At 36.5% G+C, this 22,197-nt stretch overlaps 1 protein-coding gene across 1 annotated transcript in view; it reads left to right on the forward strand.

The window, feature by feature from the left end:
• Window positions 1-21,024, forward strand: part of LOC107704199 (neuronal cell adhesion molecule-like) — a 43,243-nt gene extending 22,219 nt beyond the window's left edge. Inside the window, exons 13-30 of the mRNA XM_016507085.1 lie at window positions 676-787; window positions 982-1,148; window positions 2,218-2,365; window positions 3,358-3,482; window positions 4,190-4,219; window positions 6,274-6,375; window positions 6,481-6,678; window positions 6,752-6,822; window positions 7,980-8,205; window positions 8,288-8,403; window positions 9,297-9,501; window positions 10,272-10,394; window positions 12,480-12,656; window positions 14,223-14,345; window positions 15,915-16,070; window positions 16,678-16,809; window positions 18,064-18,142; window positions 20,501-21,024. Of these exons, the coding sequence (XP_016362571.1) occupies window positions 676-787; window positions 982-1,148; window positions 2,218-2,365; window positions 3,358-3,482; window positions 4,190-4,219; window positions 6,274-6,375; window positions 6,481-6,678; window positions 6,752-6,822; window positions 7,980-8,205; window positions 8,288-8,403; window positions 9,297-9,501; window positions 10,272-10,394; window positions 12,480-12,656; window positions 14,223-14,345; window positions 15,915-16,070; window positions 16,678-16,809; window positions 18,064-18,142; window positions 20,501-20,702 (2,492 nt within the window). The 3' untranslated portion in view covers window positions 20,703-21,024. The remainder of the gene's footprint in view (window positions 1-675; window positions 788-981; window positions 1,149-2,217; window positions 2,366-3,357; window positions 3,483-4,189; window positions 4,220-6,273; window positions 6,376-6,480; window positions 6,679-6,751; window positions 6,823-7,979; window positions 8,206-8,287; window positions 8,404-9,296; window positions 9,502-10,271; window positions 10,395-12,479; window positions 12,657-14,222; window positions 14,346-15,914; window positions 16,071-16,677; window positions 16,810-18,063; window positions 18,143-20,500) is intronic.
• Window positions 21,025-22,197: the final 1,173 nt, after the last annotated feature.

Raw genomic sequence — 22,197 nt, forward strand, 5'->3', positions numbered from 1 at the left:
GGGGGGTCATCTTATAATCAGGGTCGTCTTATATTCGGGCCAATATGGTATTAGAAATAAAGCCTGAAGTGTTTAGAATTGTTAAGGTTTGCTGCATTCTGACATTATTTCCATGACAACAAAGCACATAAACACCAGTCCTGATTTGTTACATCTGAAAAAGGTCATGATTTTACTGTCCTAAAATATTGATAAAATATTAAATGTGACCCTGGAGCACAAAAGCAGTCATAAGTAGCACAGGTATATTTGTAGCAATAGCCAAATTGTATGGGTCAAAATTATCCATTTTTCTTTTATGCCAAAAATCCTTAGGATATTAAGTAAAGATCATGTTCCATGAAGATATTTTGTAAATGTCTTGCTATAAATATAATTTTTGATTAGTAATATGCATTGCTAAGAACTTCATTTGGACAACTTTAAAGATGATTTTCTCAATATTTAGATTTTTTGCACCCTCAGATTCCAGATTTTCAAATAGTTGTATCTCAGCCAAATATTGTCCTATCCTAACAAACCATACATCAATGGAGAGCTGATTTATTCAGCTTTCACGTGATGTATAAATCTCAATTTCCACAAATGTACCCTTATGACTGGTTTTGTGCTCCAGGGTCACACATATGAAGTAAAAGTGTAAGTGATGATCATCTGGCATTGTTTGTGTTCCAGCGGAGCCGCCCAGAGTCCTAACGCTGCCTAATATAGTCTATCAGGTCATTATGAACAAACCTGCGCTGCTGGAGTGTGTGACGTTCGGCTCGCCCGTCCCGACCATCACATGGTGTGTGTGTGTGAGACTGTTTACTGGAGCTTTTCATTTTAATCAGCCTTCATTAGAGAACTGCAGGCCTGATTCTGCTGCAGTGCATTGTGGGCCATCTCTCATGATTTATTTTGGCTGTGGAAATTTGAGGCCAGTTGTTATCAGTCTGTCCATGTATAAACCACAGTGCATGATGGGATTGTGTTCACCAGGTTTAAGGACAGCCGCTCCAGCATGTTGGAGGGAAATGCTTATGTCTTCCATGAGAACGGAACGCTGGAGATCGACATGTCTCAACCCTCAAACAGTGGGAAATACACCTGCGTGGCCAGGAATAACCTCGGCATCTCCGAGAACCACGTCTACCTGGAGGTCAAAGGTGAGGGATTCAGCACTGAGCCCCTTCATCACTGTTCAGTCCTCTAAATTAGAGATTTTCAAACAAAAAAATAGAGAAAAACTAATAATAAAATAATAATAATAATAACTGAACTAAAATAATAAAAAATAAAAATTATTTAAATAAATTAAAAGAATAACTAAATATTAAAAAATATTATTTCAATAAATCAATTATAAAAATGGATTAAAATTTAAACAAACCATAAAAATGGATTAAAATAAATATTTAAAAACAGTTATTTAAATAAATAAATGATAAAATATTATTAAACTAACTAAATGAGTAAAACAAGTATTAAAATAAATGTTAAATATATAACTTATATAGATTAATACATTCTAAAATATTATTTAAATATATAATAAAATGATTTATATAAATACTGTACATAATTATTGATGATTTAAATAAATCAATAAATGATTAAAAATGATATAAATAAATAATGATGTAAGATGAAAATAAACAAATAAATAAATAATATACAACAATATAAACTTTTTTTTTTTTTTCAAATAATATTTTACAGATTAATTTTTCCACAGCATAATTTTAGTTTTTATACATGAAAATATATAGCTGACTTTTAAATTTTAGGTTGTGGATAATTATATTTGGGGGTCCGTGGCATCTTAAAGATTGAAAAACGCTGGTCTAAATAATTCTGTCTAACCAAGAGAAAATATTGTGAGTTGTGAGAGTGTTTCAGTGCGTGCTCATGCTGCACTTTTAAAATGAACAGACATGGATATTGGTCTTAATGGCTCCACTATCCCATCATGCATCGTGTTTAGAGGCTCCAGGCCTTAGCTTGCATGTTTTTCACTTTTCAAATGGCACTTAAGTGCGTCTCTGAAGAGCACAACAGGAAGTGTGCTGTATTAAGAGCATTAGGAAACGATCCATCGGTGGATCATCAGACCTGATGAGAGATGGAAACTCACGATGAACGCTGCTTTGTGTGACGTTATCAGGGTCCAAACCTCTGGTTTGACTGGATGAGAGTGTGCTGAGGTTTGCTCATCCGTAGCGTCTCTCTCTTCAGAGCCCACGAGGATCCTGAGGCCGCCGGAGTACCGGGTGGTCCAGAGGAGCCAGGACGTGGTGTTTGAGTGTAAAGCCAAGCACGACCCGTCCCTCGTGCCCACCATGACCTGGCTGAAGGATGACGGAGAGCTGCCTGATGATGAGAGGTTTGAGAATCACACACTGTCTGATCATGTCATAATCTGATGGTGTTTTCACCTCTCAGCTCATCATTTTTAACCTGTTCAAATACTGGGTACAATCGTTATGTTCTGGGTGAAAATTACTGATCAATGCAATCCCCCAAAAATTACACTATTATGAAATAAATGTGGTTATAACTTTTAGCACCAATACTTCCCACACATTATTTTATTTTATTTTTTTAAATGCATTAAAGTTTTAAAACTTTTTTCATAAGCTGTGAATATTATAACTCGTATTCGCACCATTTTCTAATATTTGCAAGACATTTTAAACAGAAAAAATGTGGAAAAGCACTTCTTCTGTGTGTTTCCTGAAGTAGAGTGTGGCACTCGCAACAGCGAGATTATGGGTTTGATTTCCAGCAAACTGAACATGCATGAACTGATAATAAATATGCACATTTAGTTTCAAGGATAAAGGCATCTGCCAAATGCAGAAATGTTCCAACATCAATTCTTTTTTTTTTTTCATTTGCATTTGCATTTAACCATAAAATATCCGGGTCATAATCATATTATACATTCCATACACACATTCCACAACATTTCAGAGTGTTTAAACTTTGCTGGTATGTTTATGAGTCAAAATTAGAAAAAGTCTGAACATTTCAAGAAAGACATACAAGGTTAACCAGTATTTCTTACAACTCAAAAATCGGGTCAAACTGACCCTGAACGTACAGTAATATGTGGGTTAAAGTCATCTCATAGTATATCCCGGAAATGAGCAACAAAATATTTCATATTTTTGTCTTTCAAACACTTTTAGGTGAGTAACAGTTTGAGTAGATGTTGTAGAAATGATGAGAATCACTGACAGGTGAAGTCTGCAGGTTTTAGGTGTCATTAGCGTTCACAGGATCAGTTTGAGTGTCTGCTGATGAAGCGGCTCTGAAGCATCAGCGCTAATGTACTGTGGGGAGCCGGTCTGAGGGTTTTGTGTCTGATAACAGGTTTAGAGTGGACTCGGACAGTCTGACCATCACAGACGTCACAGAGAGCGATGCAGGGACGTACACGTGTATCATGAACACCACGCTGGACCAGGACTCGGCCAGCGCTCAGCTCACGGTGGTCGGTGAGTGTTTGTGTGCTAACCGAGTGACTAGATCCAGTGTCTCTCTGGATTCATTCAGATACGAGGGATTTTATTGACAGAAAAGCCAACTAATATAATAATAATAATAATAATAATAATAATAATAATAATAAGCTAGCTAAATAGATAAATAAAAATGTATTTAAATAAATATACAATTATTTAAATAAGTAAATAAAAAAATTACAATACACATAGAAAAAAAAAACTTAAAAATAGAGAAAAACATAATAGAAAACAAGGTAATTGTTTTTATTTAAATTTTTTAAAAAGTCAAATAAATAATAAAATAATTTAAACAAACAAATCTAAATTTGTTTAAATAAATACATTTGTTATAAATAAATAAATAACAGTTGATTTAAAATCAATAAATAAAAATAAGAAACAATATTTTAAAATATTAACAGAAAATCCAACTAAAAACAAGATTAAACTATCTAAATAAATAACAATTGATGGAATAAAATAATAAAAACAATGATTTAAATAACAAGCAGTTGATTGTAATGAATAACTAAAATATAAATACAATTTAAAAATGTATGAATAAAAATTTAAATAAATAATTAAAAGCAAATAAACATTGACAGAATAGTGCATTTTAGAATAATTTTAGCTAGAAGTGTGTAATTGTCTGTAAATTAACACATCTCTTCCTCACTCCTCTAACCCCTCCCACTCAGAGGCCCCGCCCACTCCCGCAGTGCTCTACGGTAAACACACAGCTCATCACATCCCATAATGCCCTGGGCTTGTGTGTGGTGAGGTTCATGGAGCATGCTGTTGTGTGATCACATTGATCTGTCTTCTGATTTGGCTTTGGAGTCGTTCTGTTGATTTCCACATGAAGGCGTATGTAGAGTTTGCATGACTCATCACGTGAATGCGCTTTAATTTGTGCGTGTGCAGACATGCAGCTGATGATGTCATCACGCAGCATGTGCTTGTCTGATCATGTGATCATGAGTTGATGAATTGATTCATGTTTATGTTGACAAAAGTACTTAGCACTGCATGCTATCATTAAAAAAGCAGTGTAAATCCAGGACTCTTTTCTCTGAGATCAACAAACTTGTTAAACCACCATCTCTACAGAAATTTCAGACATTTATTCTACAGTAAATTTACAGTATCTATCTATCTTTCCCTTAATTTGCTTCCCCAGAATTCTCTACTTCCCTGCTAGACTTTTTACTCACCAATACATCTGAGATTGAATAGCTGATTGTTAAATCAAATTCTATAATTGTGTTGATATTGGATCAACTCAAGATTGATCCAGTACCAACACACAGGGTCAAAAACATTCTGCCTTATCTTTTTTTACCTATCATCCACACGATAAACAGATCCCTTGCTACTGGACTAAAAATAGCTGATGTAACCCCAGTGCTTGATAACACAGTCCTGAGTAACTGTAGACCCATCTCCAACCTCCCCTTTATGTATATTAGAAGTATCAGAAAAAGGACTAATTTGTCTAATTTAGACAAGTCCAATTTGTGAACCATTTGAGTCTGGTTTTCGTCCTCTCCACAGTACAGATACTGCTCTTTTAAGAGTAGTGAATGACCTCTGACTCTGGTGCCCTCATCCTTCTGCTCCTCTAATCTGAGTGCGGCTTTTAATACATATTGCCATTCAGTATTATATCTCGACTATCTGTTATCAGCAGATCTCGTTTCCTGTGGTGTACCTCAAGGTTCGGTTCTCGGTCCACTTCTGTTTCTAATCTATATGCTTCCTCTTGGTCAGATCATTCAGCCTCATGGTCTGAACCTCCATATTTATGCTGATGATGCACAAATCTATCTTACTGTACAGCCCAATTCTGTTTTTCCTCCCATTTCCATGACTTCCTGCCTATGAGATCTCAAACTATGGATGCTGAAAACTTCTCAAAACTGAATGCTGACAAAACAGAAATCCTTTTAGTAGGCCCTAAATCCCTTATCTCCTCCCAAAATGACACCTTCATTCACATAATGATGGAGTTACAGTAAATTCTTCACCCATTGTATGGAATCTTGGGGTATTATTTTATTCCAAATTATGCTTTAAACCTCACATCTGCCAGTTTGTTAAATCTTGCTTTTCTACCTTCACAAAATTGTTCATATGACCTTTGCGAAATCACAAAGATGCCAAAACTGTTATCCATGCTTTAACCTTGCATCTGAACTATTGTACAGTAACTCATTGTTTTGGTGCCAACCCACTAAAGCCCTTAATTGCTTGCATCTAGTTCAAAACTCTGCTGCTCATTGTTCAATTACATTGAAAAATAAATTAGCTCACATCACTCCCATCCTTCAGCACTGCACTGGCTCCTATTCTTTCTTGTCCAAGTTTTTAAGTCTACCATTTAGGACCTTCATATCTTACCGAATTAATGCACCCTTACATTCCTGCCTGCACTCTTAGATCCAGTTCTGAGAATTAGTTTGATGTTGGTAGGGTGTTCAGCATTTCAGCTTCTAAGCTTTGAAATAAGCTGACTGAAAACCTCTGTGCTGTCTCCTCACTCCAGACCTTTAAGACTGAACTAAATTCACAATATGTTTTATTGATTGTTTCTTTTTGGGTTTTATTTTGGTTATTGTCTTGTATGTTATATGATCACCATCTGACTGCCTGTTCACAGTGTTGTCTTGATTATATAACTATATTATTTGTATTATGTAAAGTGCCCTTGGGTTCTCGAAGGCAATATAGAAATAAGATGTATTACTATATTATTATTTATTAGTGGTATTTAACTCTACAGAGCAGCCGGGAGCGCCGACCGATCTGGAGCTGACGGATCCGGGAGCAAGAAGCGTTCAGCTCACCTGGACACCTGGAGACGAACACAACAGCCCTATCAAGAGTACGACACACACACACACACCTGTGTGCATGCTTTTAAAGATCTCTGCATTTCTGTTGGGTGTAAGGATGCTTTCTGAATGACCTTGTGTTCTTGCCGTGTCAGAGTTCCTGATCCAGTATGAGGACGCTCTCCACCAGAGCGGCGTGTGGCACAATCTGACGGAGGTTCCTGGAACCAAGACCACGGCTCACCTGAAGCTCTCTCCGTACGTCCACTACAGCTTCAGAGTGCTGGCGCTCAATAATGTGGGCTTCAGCCGTCCCAGCATGCCCTCGCACCAGTACAGGACCAGCCCCGCAGGTACGGCACACGCGTGTTCACGCTCACATTAGTGTTCATCCACTCGTCTCTAACGCATCTCTAATACCTACAGCTCCTGACGAGAACCCCACTGAGGTCAAAGGTCATGGCACCGAACACAATAATCTGGTCATCACGTGGAAGGTGAGACGTTGATTATTAATAAACACCTCATATGATGATATAAACGATGTTAACCCATGATGTTCATTAGAGCCCTATGAATCCCTTTTATTTTTCCTAAATTCAGGTTTTGTTTCAAATTAATTTTGTTGAAATAAATAATTTTTTTGTTTAATTGAAATTATGATTTAACTTTATTAATAGTGAATTAATAGCACTTTATCAATAGTTACAAAAATAAATTTATTAGGGCCCTATGAAATCTGTTTAATTTTTTTCCCCAAACTCCTTTTTTTTTTTCGCTTAAAAGAAAATCCCAAATCCCACATGTCCGATTGTGCTTTTTACATTTTAATAGTTTAATAAAATTGTAATAATCAAAAATCATGTCTAATCAATTAAATTAATAAAACATTAACAACTAAAATACAAAAATAGGGTCTTATTTATTTATTTATTCAGGAATTGTGTTGTCTGTTTTCATTTTTCTGTATTTAAATTAATAGCACTTTATCAATAGTTACAAAAATAAATTTATTAGTGCCCTATGAAATTTTAATTTAATTTTTTTCCCCAAACTCCTTTTTTTTTTTCGCTTAAAAGAAAATCCCAAATCCCACATGTCCGATTGTGCTTTTTACATTTTAATAGTTTAATAAAATTGTAATAATCAAAAATCATGTCTAATCAATTAAATTAATAAAACATTAACAACTAAAATACAAAAATAGGGTCTTATTTATTTATTTATTCAGGAATTGTGTTGTCTGTTTTCATTTTTCTGTATTTATGATTTAATACAAATGCATTATCAAAAACCGTGGTAATCAAATGAAGGCATAAAACATTAAGCATTTATTTAATCTTTTAAAATGTAATAAAAAGTAAATGTAACAATTGCTTTTTTGTTATCAAACAAAGTGGCACAACAGAGGTTTACTGTCAAAATTAAAACATGGAGGAAAATTATGTGACATTCCTGAAAAAATTTAAATTGTAATTATTTTATTTTTATTATTAATTTCAGAAGGGTTACATAATTTCTTCGTGTTAAACCAGTTTCTGTGTGTATCTGATGATAGTTTTCTCAAATTAATGGCTCTGTGGAGATGAAGTTCATGTATGTATAAGCCGTTCTGTTGGATGCTTGTTAACATGTTTGTGTTTGTGTTGGGCAGCCGCTGACGCCTCTGCAGGCCAATGGTCCCGGCCTGCAGTATAAGGTCATGTGGCGTCAGCAGGACATGGAGAAGGACTGGACGTCGGTCAGCGTGGCTAACGTCTCTAAGTTCGTTGTGTCGGGGACTCCCACGTTTGTGCCGTACGAGGTGTTGGTTCAGACGCTGAACGATTACGGTCCTGGACCCAAACCCAGCGCTGTGATTGGATACTCCGGAGAGGACTGTGAGTGATGCTTTCAGCAGTTCACACACCTTTATACGCTTGTCTAGCGGAACGCTGCTAATCCCAGAATTCACCTGTGCAGTTCCGTCAGCAGCTCCGGGTGACGTGCGTGTCCTGGTGCTGAACAGCACGCTAGCAGAGGTGCGCTGGAGCCCCGTTTCGCCCGAATCCGTGCGCGGCCGACTGCAGGGCTATAAGGTACGGCTCTCCTCTCGTCATGTGACCCGCCGATACTCAAATTCAGATACTCACGATTAATCGCAGATACTCACGATTAATCAAAGGTTATTTCTAAACATAATTATGAAAACAAGATCAAATGATTATTGAACTACATTCTCTTTTCTCAATTCTCAAATTATTATTAATGTTTATTAATTTATCTAATTTAAATTTATTTTAAATTTATGTTTGTTTGTTTTTCAGTTGAATTATATATCTATTATAGATTTAGTTAATATTTTAACTAAATCATTTTGAAACTGTATAGTTATTATATTTTCTGTTTAAAGTTTTCGTTTTTTTTTTTTTTCATTTTTATTAGTTTTTGTGTGTTTTTATGTCTATTTATTTTTTAGGACATTTTAGTTTTAGTTTATTTCTTTTTGTACTTTAACTTAAACTAAACAAAAATGTGAAATGTTATCTTGACGACTAGCTGAAATTTAACAAGTTACATTTTTTAATATTTTATTTCATTTCAGTTAATGTTTAATTTATTTCAAGTAATGAAATTGCATTTTTTTGTTTTAGTTTTATTTAGCTATAATAACCAAGTGTTAAAAAATTGTTTTTAAAAATTCAATAAATGCATGACTTTTCCCAATTATTGACCAAAATAACCATGATTGTGATGTTTGCGGTAATTGAGCAGCTGTAATTCACATTCACATTTACAAAATTTACATAAAAATAAAATACATACCACTAAGTCTAATGACACACTCTTTAGGAGACACAAATGGATGAATAAAAACATTAAAACCATCTCAGTATTGATCACGCTCAGACTAGTGCATGCTGGGAGGATATGGAGAGCAGGTGGATGGTAGAAAGCCTTTAACGGAGGTTGCACTGTTGTCCGTGTGCAGGTGCATTACCATCGTGAGCGCAGTTTACACCGACACAACTCTCATCACGGCAAACACAGGACTGAGATCTTCAGCCCCAACAAAACCAGCGGGAAACTGCCTGACCTGCTGCCGTACAGCGTCTACAGCCTGGAGGTGACGGCCTTCAGCGGCCGAGGAGAAGGTCCCTCCAGCACCCTGCAGCGCTTCGAGACACCCGAGGGCGGTAAGAGCAGCGGCAACATTTCTACAACAGAGAACACGCTCAAAACTGTCAGCAGCAACGCATACTTTTCCATTAAGGGCTGATATTTAAATCCATTTCAAGAGGCATTTTGACCTTTGTAAAGGCAACTAGCCTTTCTAGCCTTTTTAAATGCATGTGTCCCCATTCATTTACATTTTAATTTATTTTTGTTTAATACATGTAATAAGAATAAGGCATTAAAGAGCTGTTGCCAATCAAGTCAAATCAGGCAAAAGATACAGAATCTGCATCTGAAGTGGCATTTAGATGGATCTTTACGATGGCATAAATAATATTCTAAATACAAAATATATTAAATATAGAAAATAAAATCATATGAAATAGGAAACTAAAACCATCAGTAGGTGGTAGTCACTGTCTTAATGAATGAGTCATTGATTGAGTCATTCATTCAACTGATTCCTTCAAACAGCTGATTAATTCAAGACTGAAGCAAGTGACTTAATGAATGAGTCACTGAATCATTCACTGTTTCATTCAAGAACAAAACACCACTGTGTTGACTGGAGATGCAAACCTTCTTTTTGGAACAAAACCGTTGAAATAGACAATATTGTGTTTAAAATGTGCATCATTTATTGACTTGGGCTATGTTTTAATCTATTTATTTATTAATCATATACCACTGGATAAAGTATTTAAAACCGGACTGTTCGACCCAAAGCTGTACAGAAGGCCGCACAGGTGCTACAGTCATTTAACACGGATGCTGTGTGTTTGTGTTCCAGTTCCAGGCGCACCGTCCTTCTTCAAGGTTTCTGCTTTAGATCTGGACTCTCTGACGCTGGAATGGGGTCCACCTCACGAGAGGAACGGCCGTCTGTCCGGATACACCTTCAAATATCAGACCGGTGAGAAAACCTGTGCAGCGTCACTGCGGTTTACTGCTTTATGACCCGTTCACAACGGGAACCGTAACTACACTGCCTGCCAATAAGAAAGACACACAATCTAATGTTGATCTGATGGGGTTTCCACAAGCTTATGCAGCAGCACAACTAGGGCTGGGCAAAAAAATAATTGCTTTTTCGATTAATCGTTTTTTTTGTTTTTTTTTAATCACGTCGATTCGATATCGATTCTCAAAAGCCGCAAATCTATCTTTTCTGGTATTTATTTCAGCAAACATTTAAAACAAGATCTGATTAACGTGAATCTTATCATTAGTCTTCTCCACTAGATGTCACCCTCTTATTTACCTTGCGCGATGTTACAACAGAAAGTCATTCATTCAGCGCTTATCACGGCTGACAAGAACCAAGAACAAAGCAATGTGCGTGATTTGCAATGCTCAGGTGAAATGCTATAGAAATACTACAAATCTGTGGAAGCATTCGACATCACACATGGGGCACCATGATTTCCACAATGAATGAATGAATGGCGGATGGCACAGACTTTGTTTACTACACACATACTAAAGCGCAGACGACGCTCGCTGTGTTTTCAGCTTCTGCCGTCTCACTATATGACGATATGAACACACAAATATCATCTCCAGCTGCTCTGACAGTCACTTCATTAACATTTTACCATTTAATTTGAGAAAACTACCGTCATATCACTAGGGTCACCATACGTCCTCTTTTCCCCGGACATGTCCTCTTTTTGGACCTAAAAAAAATATGGTCACCCTAATATCACATACACAGCAGCTGCAAGTTCCTCACATGGCAACCCGTCAAAATAAAAGTTTGGTTTAACGTGAAGAAACTGTGTCAGAAATATTACTATTTAGCAGTCTTAAGACTCAATGTAGCAACAATGCTACTACTACTAATAAATATTAACAAATCTTTATTTTTAACCCTTGTGCGGTCTTCGGTCACTTCTGACCGGAGAATTTTACATTTAGAATTTTTAAAAATCGTAGCTTCACCAGAATGGTATGAAACTTGGTGACATTAATGGCACTTGGTATGTGAACACAAAAAAAAATGAGGGCATGATTCGAAAAAGCTAAGTGGTCGTAAAAATGATCAAAATGCTCAAAAATGACCGACCATAGGAAATGAATGGGAAATGGGGGTGAAAATACAGAAAATGTTTGTGTGTACAATCTACAAATCCCCCACAATGCAGAAAAACATTGCACAGCAATGAAGGGGTGAAACTCTAAAACATCTAGAGTGCAAAATCAACACACCAACTCACACACACGCGGACACACACACCTATGAACTGGTGTGACTGTAACACTGTGTAACTGTGTAAAATAAAATCAATAATTCAACTACAATGCAGTAAAAAAGTCACTCACTCACAGACACACACATACAGAATTATAGGAATAATCACATTTGTTTTCTTTTTAATTTTAACAGTAAACCTCTGTTGTGCAGCACTTTGTTTGCCAAAAACTAAAAGGGTTTAATTTTCATTTGATTAGGATAAATGAAATTAATATTTTAGACCATCATCTGATTACCAGAAACATTAAGAAGAACATTTTATAGGGCCCTATTATTGTTTAAAAAAGGACCCTATTCAAAAAAGAATAGGTTTAAAATACAGGCATGTGGCTCTTAATTTATTTTTATTAATTCACCAGTTGTAAACTGATGTTTACAAATCAGTTTACAAATGGTGAATTAATTTTAAAAAATAATTTTTTAGAAATATCAATAGCATTTGTATTAAAACTATATTCACTGAATGTAATAAAAAAAATCGAGAATCGAACCAAGAATCGAATCGAGAGCTTGCTAATCGAAATCGAATCGAATCGGGACATCTAAATCGAGACCCAGCCCTAATCACAACATTTATCTCCATCAAGGGTTTCATTATTTTTTGAGTTGAAAGAGTTTTAGTACAAGAACTTTTTTAAGAGTTGCATTATTTTTTTATTTCTTGTACTGAAAATAGTAGACATGCTGTCTAAGGAATGAAAAGTAACGTGTCCCCGCCCCTTTCCGCTCCTGTCACGCCTCCAGTTGACAGCAAAAGTGATTTGGGTCTGCTGGAGGAGCTGGATCTGCCGTCCAATCAGAGCAGCTTCACGCTGTACAACCTCCTTCACAGCACACGCTACAAGTTTTATATCAGTGCCAGAACGCAGAGAGGAGTCGGTCCCGCGCTCACCGAGGAGGCCGTCACTGTCCTCGACAGAGGTACGTACACTAGATAGGGTGCACAGCTGTTTCTTTAGTGTGTGTCAGTTTTATGTGTTTTCTGTTTACTCTTCTACTTCGACTTGTCTTTTGAACGTCTCATGTTTGTGGGTCTGTGTAAGACAGCAGAGTCTCATCACACCTGCTTAGTTTACGACAGAAACGAGCCGCGTGTTGTCCGTGTTCATAGTGTTTACAGCAGGACTGATGTTCAGATGTAGATTCTGTTCATATGTACCTGCAATCAGTGAAATATATAGTCTGTCAGCTGTGTTTTAGAGTGAATCGCGGCACTGTATTCGTTTACACACGAGCAGTTCTAGTGTTCTCAGCGTCTCGGTTCTCAGTAAATGCAGCGAACTCAATCTCCGCTCATGCTGCAAGTTTAACATGCATTTGGGAACACAACATGCACCAGGTAATGCTTTATTTTCACTTTGGCATAACAGATGATTACAGCATTTCAGTAGATTTGTAATGAGACATGTTCGTAAACCTGTCTCCCTGCTGTTTTCCACCAAAATAAAAGCTTGATGGTTTAACACTTGCTAGTGAATAAATTGATTTTGTTAGTAAGTAAAATAACTATAAAATAATAATAATAATAATCATCTTTTTTTTTTTATTTAATAAAATAATAGTTTTTATTATTACACCATCCTGCATCATATTTGCTGAATGAAATCCAATACCTGTTTCTTATTAATTTTAGGTTGCTGAAATAGTGTCTGTTTTGCTCTCAAATTTGATTAATTTTGTAGCATTTTTGCTTTTGACACCCATCTGTGCAGTGAAGAAGTCTTGTATTTTACTGGATCCAAACAGAGACAGAGAATTATACATTTTGTGGGAAAAAAAAATATTTAACTTATTTTGCAAGGTTTTTTTTACATTAAATGGAGTATTTGAACATATTTTCCAACTCCACTCCATTATTTAACTAATTGTATGATAAATAATACATTTCCAATACTTCTTTTTGTCAAACTTTTGGCATTTGACTGCTTTTGTTGTTTTGATAAGTGCATTAAAGCTGATGCATATAATTTGAAAGATTTACATTCTTATTTTGTGAAAATAACTATGCGATGAAAAGTTTTTATTGATATTTTTAAACTACACATCATCAAAATAGGCAATATTATGCTTTTTTTTTTTTGCAAATCAGCAGAATGTTTTTTTTCAAGATGTAGGACTGTGCTGTTAATACATTACAATTGCTTGGCTTCCCAAAAATTCATATCTCACTAAATCCTGTGAGAAACACTGTACAGTGGGTGTTTTCCTTCATGATCCAGCTCTGATTCTTTTTTAATTAGAACGCGTTCTTTTTTTTTAATTTTAAGTTTTTATAAACAAGAATAAATACCCTTCTTCTCTCCTACAGTAGTGACATCATCACTAGCCCCGCTTCTACACGTTAACGTCACATGTTATTACGCTACTCACATTGTGTTTGGATCTCTTGTAAACAGTGCCGCTCATGTCAGTGCATCGTTGACACTCACTGATCTGGAGGTCAGAGGTCACTGTGATGGGCTGATGATGTCTCTCTCTCTCTCTCAGCGCCACCGGTCGCTCCTGCGTTTGGGAACGTCAGCTCATCCGTGAGCGAGGATGGAGCGCTGATCAGTTGGGAATACTGGGGCCCCGAGAAACACCTTTATGTTGAATATATTATAGACAAGAGTAAGAATCTTGTATGCATGTGTCGTGAGGACGATTATGATGAAACGCTAAACATATACATTCCCATGAGTAGAGCTCCTGTAGTAACTAATACACAGTCATCTACCCCGCTGAACAGATCAACCTCCACGCTAGTTAATGCTGGTTAGTGCTGATGGTGACCCGTCTGTTCAGCAGGGTACACTGCAAAAAATAATGTTCTTACTTGGTATTTTTGTCTTGTTTTACAGTACAAATCTCTAAACATTCTTATATCAAGAAGCATATTAAGAAGATATAAAGTCGTGTTGTCTGAGAAATTGATCAAAATGAAGTGTTTATACTTAAAATAAGAAACTACAGGTGAATAGGGTAAAAAATTAGCTACTAGATATCATATCACCATACTTCCCCAGTTGATTAATCACAGTATGTTAAGTTTTCTGAAATGTTATATTTAAATGTGCACTAATTGGCAAACATTTCCACAAAATCTGAACTTTGGATAACGCCAGGTTGAAAATTATTGTTGGATTTTGTTGACATTAAAGTTAAGGTTTTTACAAAGGGGATTTTGGACTTCTCTCTCTATCACTCAATAATTTATAAAAACAAATACATTTTCACCATGTTTTAAGAATAAACTATTGTATAAATCAGTGTGAATGAAATATGAACAAACCCCTCAATAAAAACCTTCAGAATATAGAGAGGAATAAAACTCGTACGTTTTGGTGTATGTAAGTGCAGCTGAAGTGGAGAAACAAACTCATTACCTTTAAATACATGCATTTTCACCATGTTTTTAAGAATAAAATGTTGTATAAATCAGTGTGAATGAAATATGAACAAACCCCTCAATAAAAACCTTCAGAATATAGAGAGGAATAAAACTCTAAGTTTTGGTGTAAGTGCAGCTGAAGTGGAGAAACAAACTCATTACCTTTAAATACGTGCATTTTCGCCATGTTATTAGGAATAAAATGTTGTATAAATCAGTGTGAATGAAATATAAACAAACCCCTCAGTAAAAACCTTCAGAATATAGAGAGGAATAAAACTCAATAAATAAAATAAAATAAACACTTATATGTGCATTTGGACATTTTCTTTCCACTAGTCTGAAAAAAATTGAGCAGTGCATGAAAAAACAAGGGTTTTGCCTGCGGTGTCTCACCTAAAAACAACAACAACAACAAAAAAGTGCAGAACGGGTTAGAAAATCCTGTTTTCCCTTTGAATTAAGTTTATTTTTCTGACCTCATTGGCAGATATTTTTTCTTGTTTTAAGTATAAACGCACTTCATTTTGAAAACATCTTAAAAACCTTCAGATCGTATCTGATGTCATTGTACATGTATCTTATATACTGGAAAACAAGACAAAACCACTGAGGATGAACATGAGTTTTTGCAGAGTAGTTCACCAAAGGGTCACAACAGTTTAGTTATTTTGTAGATTATTGGAGCGCTGTAGTAGGTGGGTAGTCAGAATTAACTCCAGATTGACACAGCAGGTGACTAGAGCTAACTTACCCGTATTTGATTGTGAGGACGCTGAAGTGCTTCCTGTTGTGCTGGAAACCCTCAGGTGATGAAGACTGGCACAAAGAGAAGGTCAACGGCTCTCAGTTCCACGCTCTTAAGGGTTTGAAGAAAGGTTTGGCCTACAAGGTGCGTGTGGTGGCCCGGGGTCATGACGACCAAGCGGTCCATCACTCTGAGGAGCTGTTGGTTAAGGTCCCAGGTGAGGCTTCATCTCAGCCTCAAGGCCTTGTGGGATATCTGACGGCTGTGCTGCATGACGGCCGTTGTGTTGAGATGTTGAAGCGCATGACGCACGTCTGTATGTCCTGCACGAGTCCGTCTGTGCTCATAATGTGGCTCAGTTGTTATTGTTTATTGATTGATCAGCATGATTGTATCCCATAATCAATACGAACTGCAAATGTGATTTTCTTATTCAGTATTTTTGAGTTGCTTTCCAGTACAAATATCTCAACATTCTTAAATTTACTTGAGATGCAAAATTAAGACATTAGGTATTTTTTTCTGAAAAATGCATCAAAATTGACTTTATGCTGAAAGAAGAACACAATTTCTCAGAATTTCTGCATTGTGTCTCATGTAAATGTATCTTGATATAAGAAAGTTCAGATATTTGTACTGTAAAACGAGACAGAAATACTGATGAAGAACATGATTTCTGCAGTGCCGATCGAGTTTCCCTCTTCGTGTTTGTCTCTCATGACTGTGTTCATGGCGTCTGATCTTCTGTGACTCGCTGGATCGAGCTGTTTAAAGTTGAAGATCTGCTCACGTCTCATGCTCTTCCTCCTCCTACTCTTCCTCAGCGATGGTGAGTCCGCAGGTGGACATCGCCACTCAGGGCTGGTTCATCGGTCTGATGTCGGCCATCGCTCTGCTCATCCTCATCCTGCTCATCATCTGCTTCATCAAGAGGAACAAGGGCGGCAAATATCCAGGTGAGCATTATTTTATTATCACTGATATACTGTTATAGTCTTTATCGTTATACTTTCTGTTTTCAATTTGATTTTAGTTAAAGTTTTTGTATTTTTAAGTGCTTTTAGCAATTTTCTTGTTTGTTTTTTTGTGGTTTTCTTTTTTCTTTTTCTTTTTGTTCACAAAAACAAAATTAAAAATAAACCACTACAAACAACTTACAAAACAAGGAACAGATACTGTCAGCACTGCTGATAAATATTGTAAGTATCCTTATGACAAAGATGACCTATTTTTTGAAAAACAAAATTCATGTATTTTGGTCCATCTGGAAAGTGTTCAATGATTTTTTGGAGAGTCTAGATGGTGACTCTTTTGTGGAATTGATGGACATTGAAAGTATATAGACATGTAGTATATACATATATGTCATTGGAGTACTTTTTTATTTCTTTTCTTTTCTTTTATTATTTATTTTTATTTTTTTAAGGGTATTGGGTTATTGTTGAATTCATTTATGTATTTTTTTTTATTCAGTTATAATGAAAAATTGAACTGTTGTCTTAACCTGTATGACAATCTTTGAAGATAAAAATTGTTGTTCAAAAAAAAAAAGTATCCTTCTGACATACCAAAACAATATAGAAATTGAGTAAAATGCAGGGTTTTTTTTAACAATATTTATAGTTTTTTTATTTATTTATTTTTTTTATTTTGTAAATTAGGTTGAACTAAACAAAAATGGAAAATGTTGCCTTGGCAACTAGCTGAAATAAAATAAGTTTAAGTTTTATCATTTTATTTCAGTTAGCGTTTAAATTGTTTCAAGTAACATTGTTTTATGGTCTTCATTTTAGTTAACAAAAATAACCCTAAAAACGGCTCTATTTATTTTCTAAATTCAGGCTAATTATCTTATTGTGAACAATTGTGTATAACTGTTCAAACGTGCACATGTTTCTCCTTTTTTTTCCAAAAGTTTAAACTAGTAATATTTAATCAAAATGAAGGAATGTGACAAAAGAAAAGATTTGACTTTTTTTTTTTATCCCACTGGCAGATATTCTGTCTCGTTTTAAATATAAACACTTAATTTTGATGCATTTGTTTAGAAAACAAGACTTGATATCTTCTGTCATTTTGTTTCTCCACTAAATGCATCTTGACTTAAGAATGTTCAGATATTTGTACTGGAAAACAAGTCAGAAATAGGGTTAGGGTTATCTGTTGTTTCAATGATAAATGCCAGTGTGTGACTCTGATGTTTGTCTCAGTTAAAGAGAAGGAAGATGCTCACGGAGACCCGGAGATCCAGCCCATGAAGGACGATGATATCACGTTTGGAGAGTACAGGTGAGAGAGCTCCGACCTGACCCTTGACCTCTGACCCCTCAGGAGACTGACCCCACCGATCTGAGACGGAGAGCGGATGAGAACTTCTCCACGACGTCACCTTCATCGTCTGATCTGCTGCTGGTCTGATGCAGATCCTGCGGGACTCAATCAGGTTCTCGTCTCCAGGATGATCGCATCAGTGAACTTGATGATCCAGCAGCGTATTTACTGTATCAGAATATAGTTCTGCATCCTTTTCTTCCTTGATCCAGAATAACCCTGCAGATGTTTGTCCATAATGACGTCAGATCTGAACTGAAGCGGCTGGTTTGCCATTTAAAGTCTATTCCTGCGTTATTCTGCACGCGTGCAGGAGAGAGACGAACGAACGCACTTTACTCCTGTATAGCAATGTTCTTTATATTCCCTGCTTTATTAAATTATTTCCTTTTTATACGCTGGACATTATTGCAGATGTTGATCTGTCCTCAGCATACAGTGTTCCTCATAACGCTGGTCAATGATGTGAATCTGACAGCTGCTCTTCACTTGACACAAACCGGCATTTTAGATACAGATATTTACATTAAATATTTAGAAATTACAATATAAATAAATGAAATTGTTCCATTAATGTCCCCTGAGATTTTAAATTAATATTTCAATAATTTTCTAAGTGAAAATATTTTCAGATTGTCTAGTAAATTAAAAAGTAATTTGTTACTTTACTAGTTACTTGGAAAAAAGTAATCTGATTACGTAACTCGCATTACTTGTAATGGATTACAACCAACAATGATCATATCTTTACCTTGAATGTTCGTGTAAGTCAGCGTTTGCCAAAATGTAAATGCAAAATATGAGTGTGGATTACAGGATCGTTCAATCCTTGAATGATAATGCTATCCGAAACAAACTCACACTCAGTAATTAAACGATCGTGAATCAGAGTTGACTCAGCTGCTGTGAATGAACACAGACTCATCAGATCCACATTACTGCTCTTAGTATGTGATGTTTAGTAGCTCTGAATCGCATCTGCTGTGACGCTCGCACAGACTGAGTCGCTGGCGTTCGTTCCTCCCGTTTCGTTAAGTGCCGGTCGAATGTGGGAAGGTAAGCGGGAATCTGCATGCGAGAGGAGAAAAACACAACCATTCCAGGATCACACACATGTACATCATCGCCAGCCCGAGAACATGCAGTGAGAATGAATCACGGACAGAGTAAGGGCCCGTTCACACAGAACGCGTCTTTCCATTCCAATGCGCTACTTTTCCATTTTTTTGTAAACGCACTAAACAGAGTGTATGACCGCTGCTCTCGCGTCTCTTAAGCAGATCCGCTTATCAATCTCAATTCCAGAACAGTGGACCAATCAGAAGACCCCGGGGGCGGGGCAACCGTTGCAAGTTTTTGTTTACAGTAGAAAGCTGGCATGGCAACTGTTTTTATTTACATTATTGAGTCACGTCTCAAAAGCACATCTCAAGGCCTCGCATTCTGCGCTTGATGCAAAGACGTGTTCTGAGTGAACGGCCCTTAAAAGAGCTGTATGCTCGAAGATTGTATAAAAACTACTCAGATTAAATGCTTTTAGCATTTTTTTTTTATTTACTGGGGTTATACAGTATTTTTGGACTTTTTAAAATTATTATTATTAGTAGTAGTACTATTAGTATTACTTTAAAAATATCTAAAAGTAAAAAAAAAAAAATGTAATACAATTATTAAATTGGTGCCAAATGATTCTGAAATTGTATCAACAAATTCAGAACAACAACAAAAAAACATAATAATAATAAAACCAGAGAAAAACATGTATATGAGAGCATTATACAGTATGAGCCTGTCTGTTCTCTAGTTACCTGTACTAACTTACTCGTTTCATGGGAAGTGTGGCTACATCCATTCATGATTCATGTATGATTTGAGGTTTTTCCTCAATCTGTTTGTGTTTTAATCGCAGCTGATGGGCTTCGTTCATGAAGCACCAGCAGAAGGAGTGTCTTCAGGAAGTTTGTCGAATGAATCAGAATCTTTGAATGATTCGCTCAGATTCAGCTGGTGCTTCAGGAATCAGGCTTTGTGTCATGATGATCATGTTCAGGCTGATGTTTGAATCACGGCTTGATGAATCTGTTTTTCATCTTCACGCTTCAGATGCTGAGATATTGATTGCACTTCATCCACCTTTATTCCTCTGTTAGTTTCCCATGATGCTTTAACGCTTGTTTTGAAGTTCACGCAGGTTTTGTCTCTCATCCTGTCACATGTATGTGATTGCACATGTGACACTGATCCTGCATGTGTGTGCCATCCATCTTTTGAGTTTGATTTGCGTCATGATTCACCTGCATGTGGTTTTTCTCCTAGTGACGAGGACCATAAACCGCTCAAAGGGAGCCGAACTCCGTCCAGTGGAAGCGTTAAGCGCGACGGCAGTGATGACAGTTTAGTCGACTCCGGAGACACGCAGTTCAACGAGGACGGCTCATTTATCGGACAGTATAGCGGGAGGTCGGATAAAGAGGCGACGCCTCCATCTCTGGTGAACGCCATGAACTCATTCGTGTGAGATCCGCTGATTCATGAACCACGCTTCAGTTTACTAGAGACTAAACGAGCCTGACTGAAGCAGACGGCTGCGTCTGTACAGATCTCGGAGGACGATTAACCAGGCTGTGTTCACAATAGCACACTATCATACTACTGCAGTATGTACTATTATGCAATCATCTAGATATCAGGCAAAAATATAAACATTTTCATTTATGATTTGATAACTCAGATGGAATTCATACCTTAACGAATAGTTCCTCCAAACTGAAAACGTGCTCACACCCAGGTTATCTGAGATTAGGATGAGTTTGTGTCTTCATCAGGTTTGTAGAAATGTAGCATTGCATCAGTATCTCAGCAATGGATGCTCTGCAGTGAATGGGTGCCGTCAGAATGAGAGTCCAAACAGCTGATAAAAACATCACAATAATCCACAAGTAATCCACAGCACTCCAGTCCATCAGTTAACATCTGGAGAAGACAAAAGCTGAAACAAATCCAGCATTAAGACCTTTTTAACTCAAATACGAGTCCATAATCCATAATAACGCTTCCTCCAGTGAAAAAGTGTTCTGGTGTGAATCAGGAGAGAAATCGGCACAGATCAAGCAGCGTTTAAACAGCTCTAAACACTTATGTGGCTGGATTTTGATGCGAGAGACAACAGCAGATGCACTTTTTCATTGGAGGAAGCGTTATTATGGATTATGGACTTAATGGGCTTTTTGTTAAAAATGTCTTGATGGATTGGTTCTGACGGCACCCATTCACTGCAGTGGATCCATTGGTGAGCAAGTGATGTAATGCTAAATCTGATGAAGAAACAAACTCATCCTAAACTCAGATGACCTGAGTGTGAGCACATTTTCATTTCTGGATGAACTATTCCTGATGTGACGGCAGTAGCACAGTACATCACTGTGTGCTGACGCAGTATGCTAGTATTATATTAGGAACGCAGCTGATGTATCCATGCATGATGACAATATTCTACTCTTCTGATTCTGAGAGATGGAGACGCTCTCACTGTATTTCAGGGCACTGCTGCAGTGTTTGCAGTGAATTCATCAGAGGACATTTCTACAGAGTGAATCCCACACCGGCTCATATTTCATCGCAAAATCAGAAGAAAAATGTTTGAAATTATATTTTACATAAAGAAAATGAAGCATGTTTTTAGAATCATTCATTCTTTTTTGAATTATGACATTAACTTGAAATTCACATAAATGCAATTTATAACCATTATTTTGATGCAAAAAAAAACATTGTTTCTAAAAATATGATTGATTTTCTTGATGTGTAAAATATAATTTCTATTTTTTTGGGGGGGGGGGGGGGGGAGATGTTTATGCTTTTTTCATAACTTGCATCAAGTCTGAATTTGAAATGTTAAATGTTGTTTTGTAAAGATATTTTGTTACTGTAAATAAATTGAGAGTTTGTGTGGCTTGAGTGAAGTGGCTGAAGTGCAGGTCAGGAGTGTGTGTGTGTTTGAGTGTGTGTGTGTG

This window comes from Sinocyclocheilus anshuiensis, unplaced genomic scaffold (assembly GCF_001515605.1).
Source record: "Sinocyclocheilus anshuiensis isolate Anshui unplaced genomic scaffold, SAMN03320099.WGS_v1.1 scaffold1228, whole genome shotgun sequence".
NCBI classification, from domain to species: Eukaryota; Metazoa; Chordata; class Actinopteri; order Cypriniformes; family Cyprinidae; genus Sinocyclocheilus; species Sinocyclocheilus anshuiensis.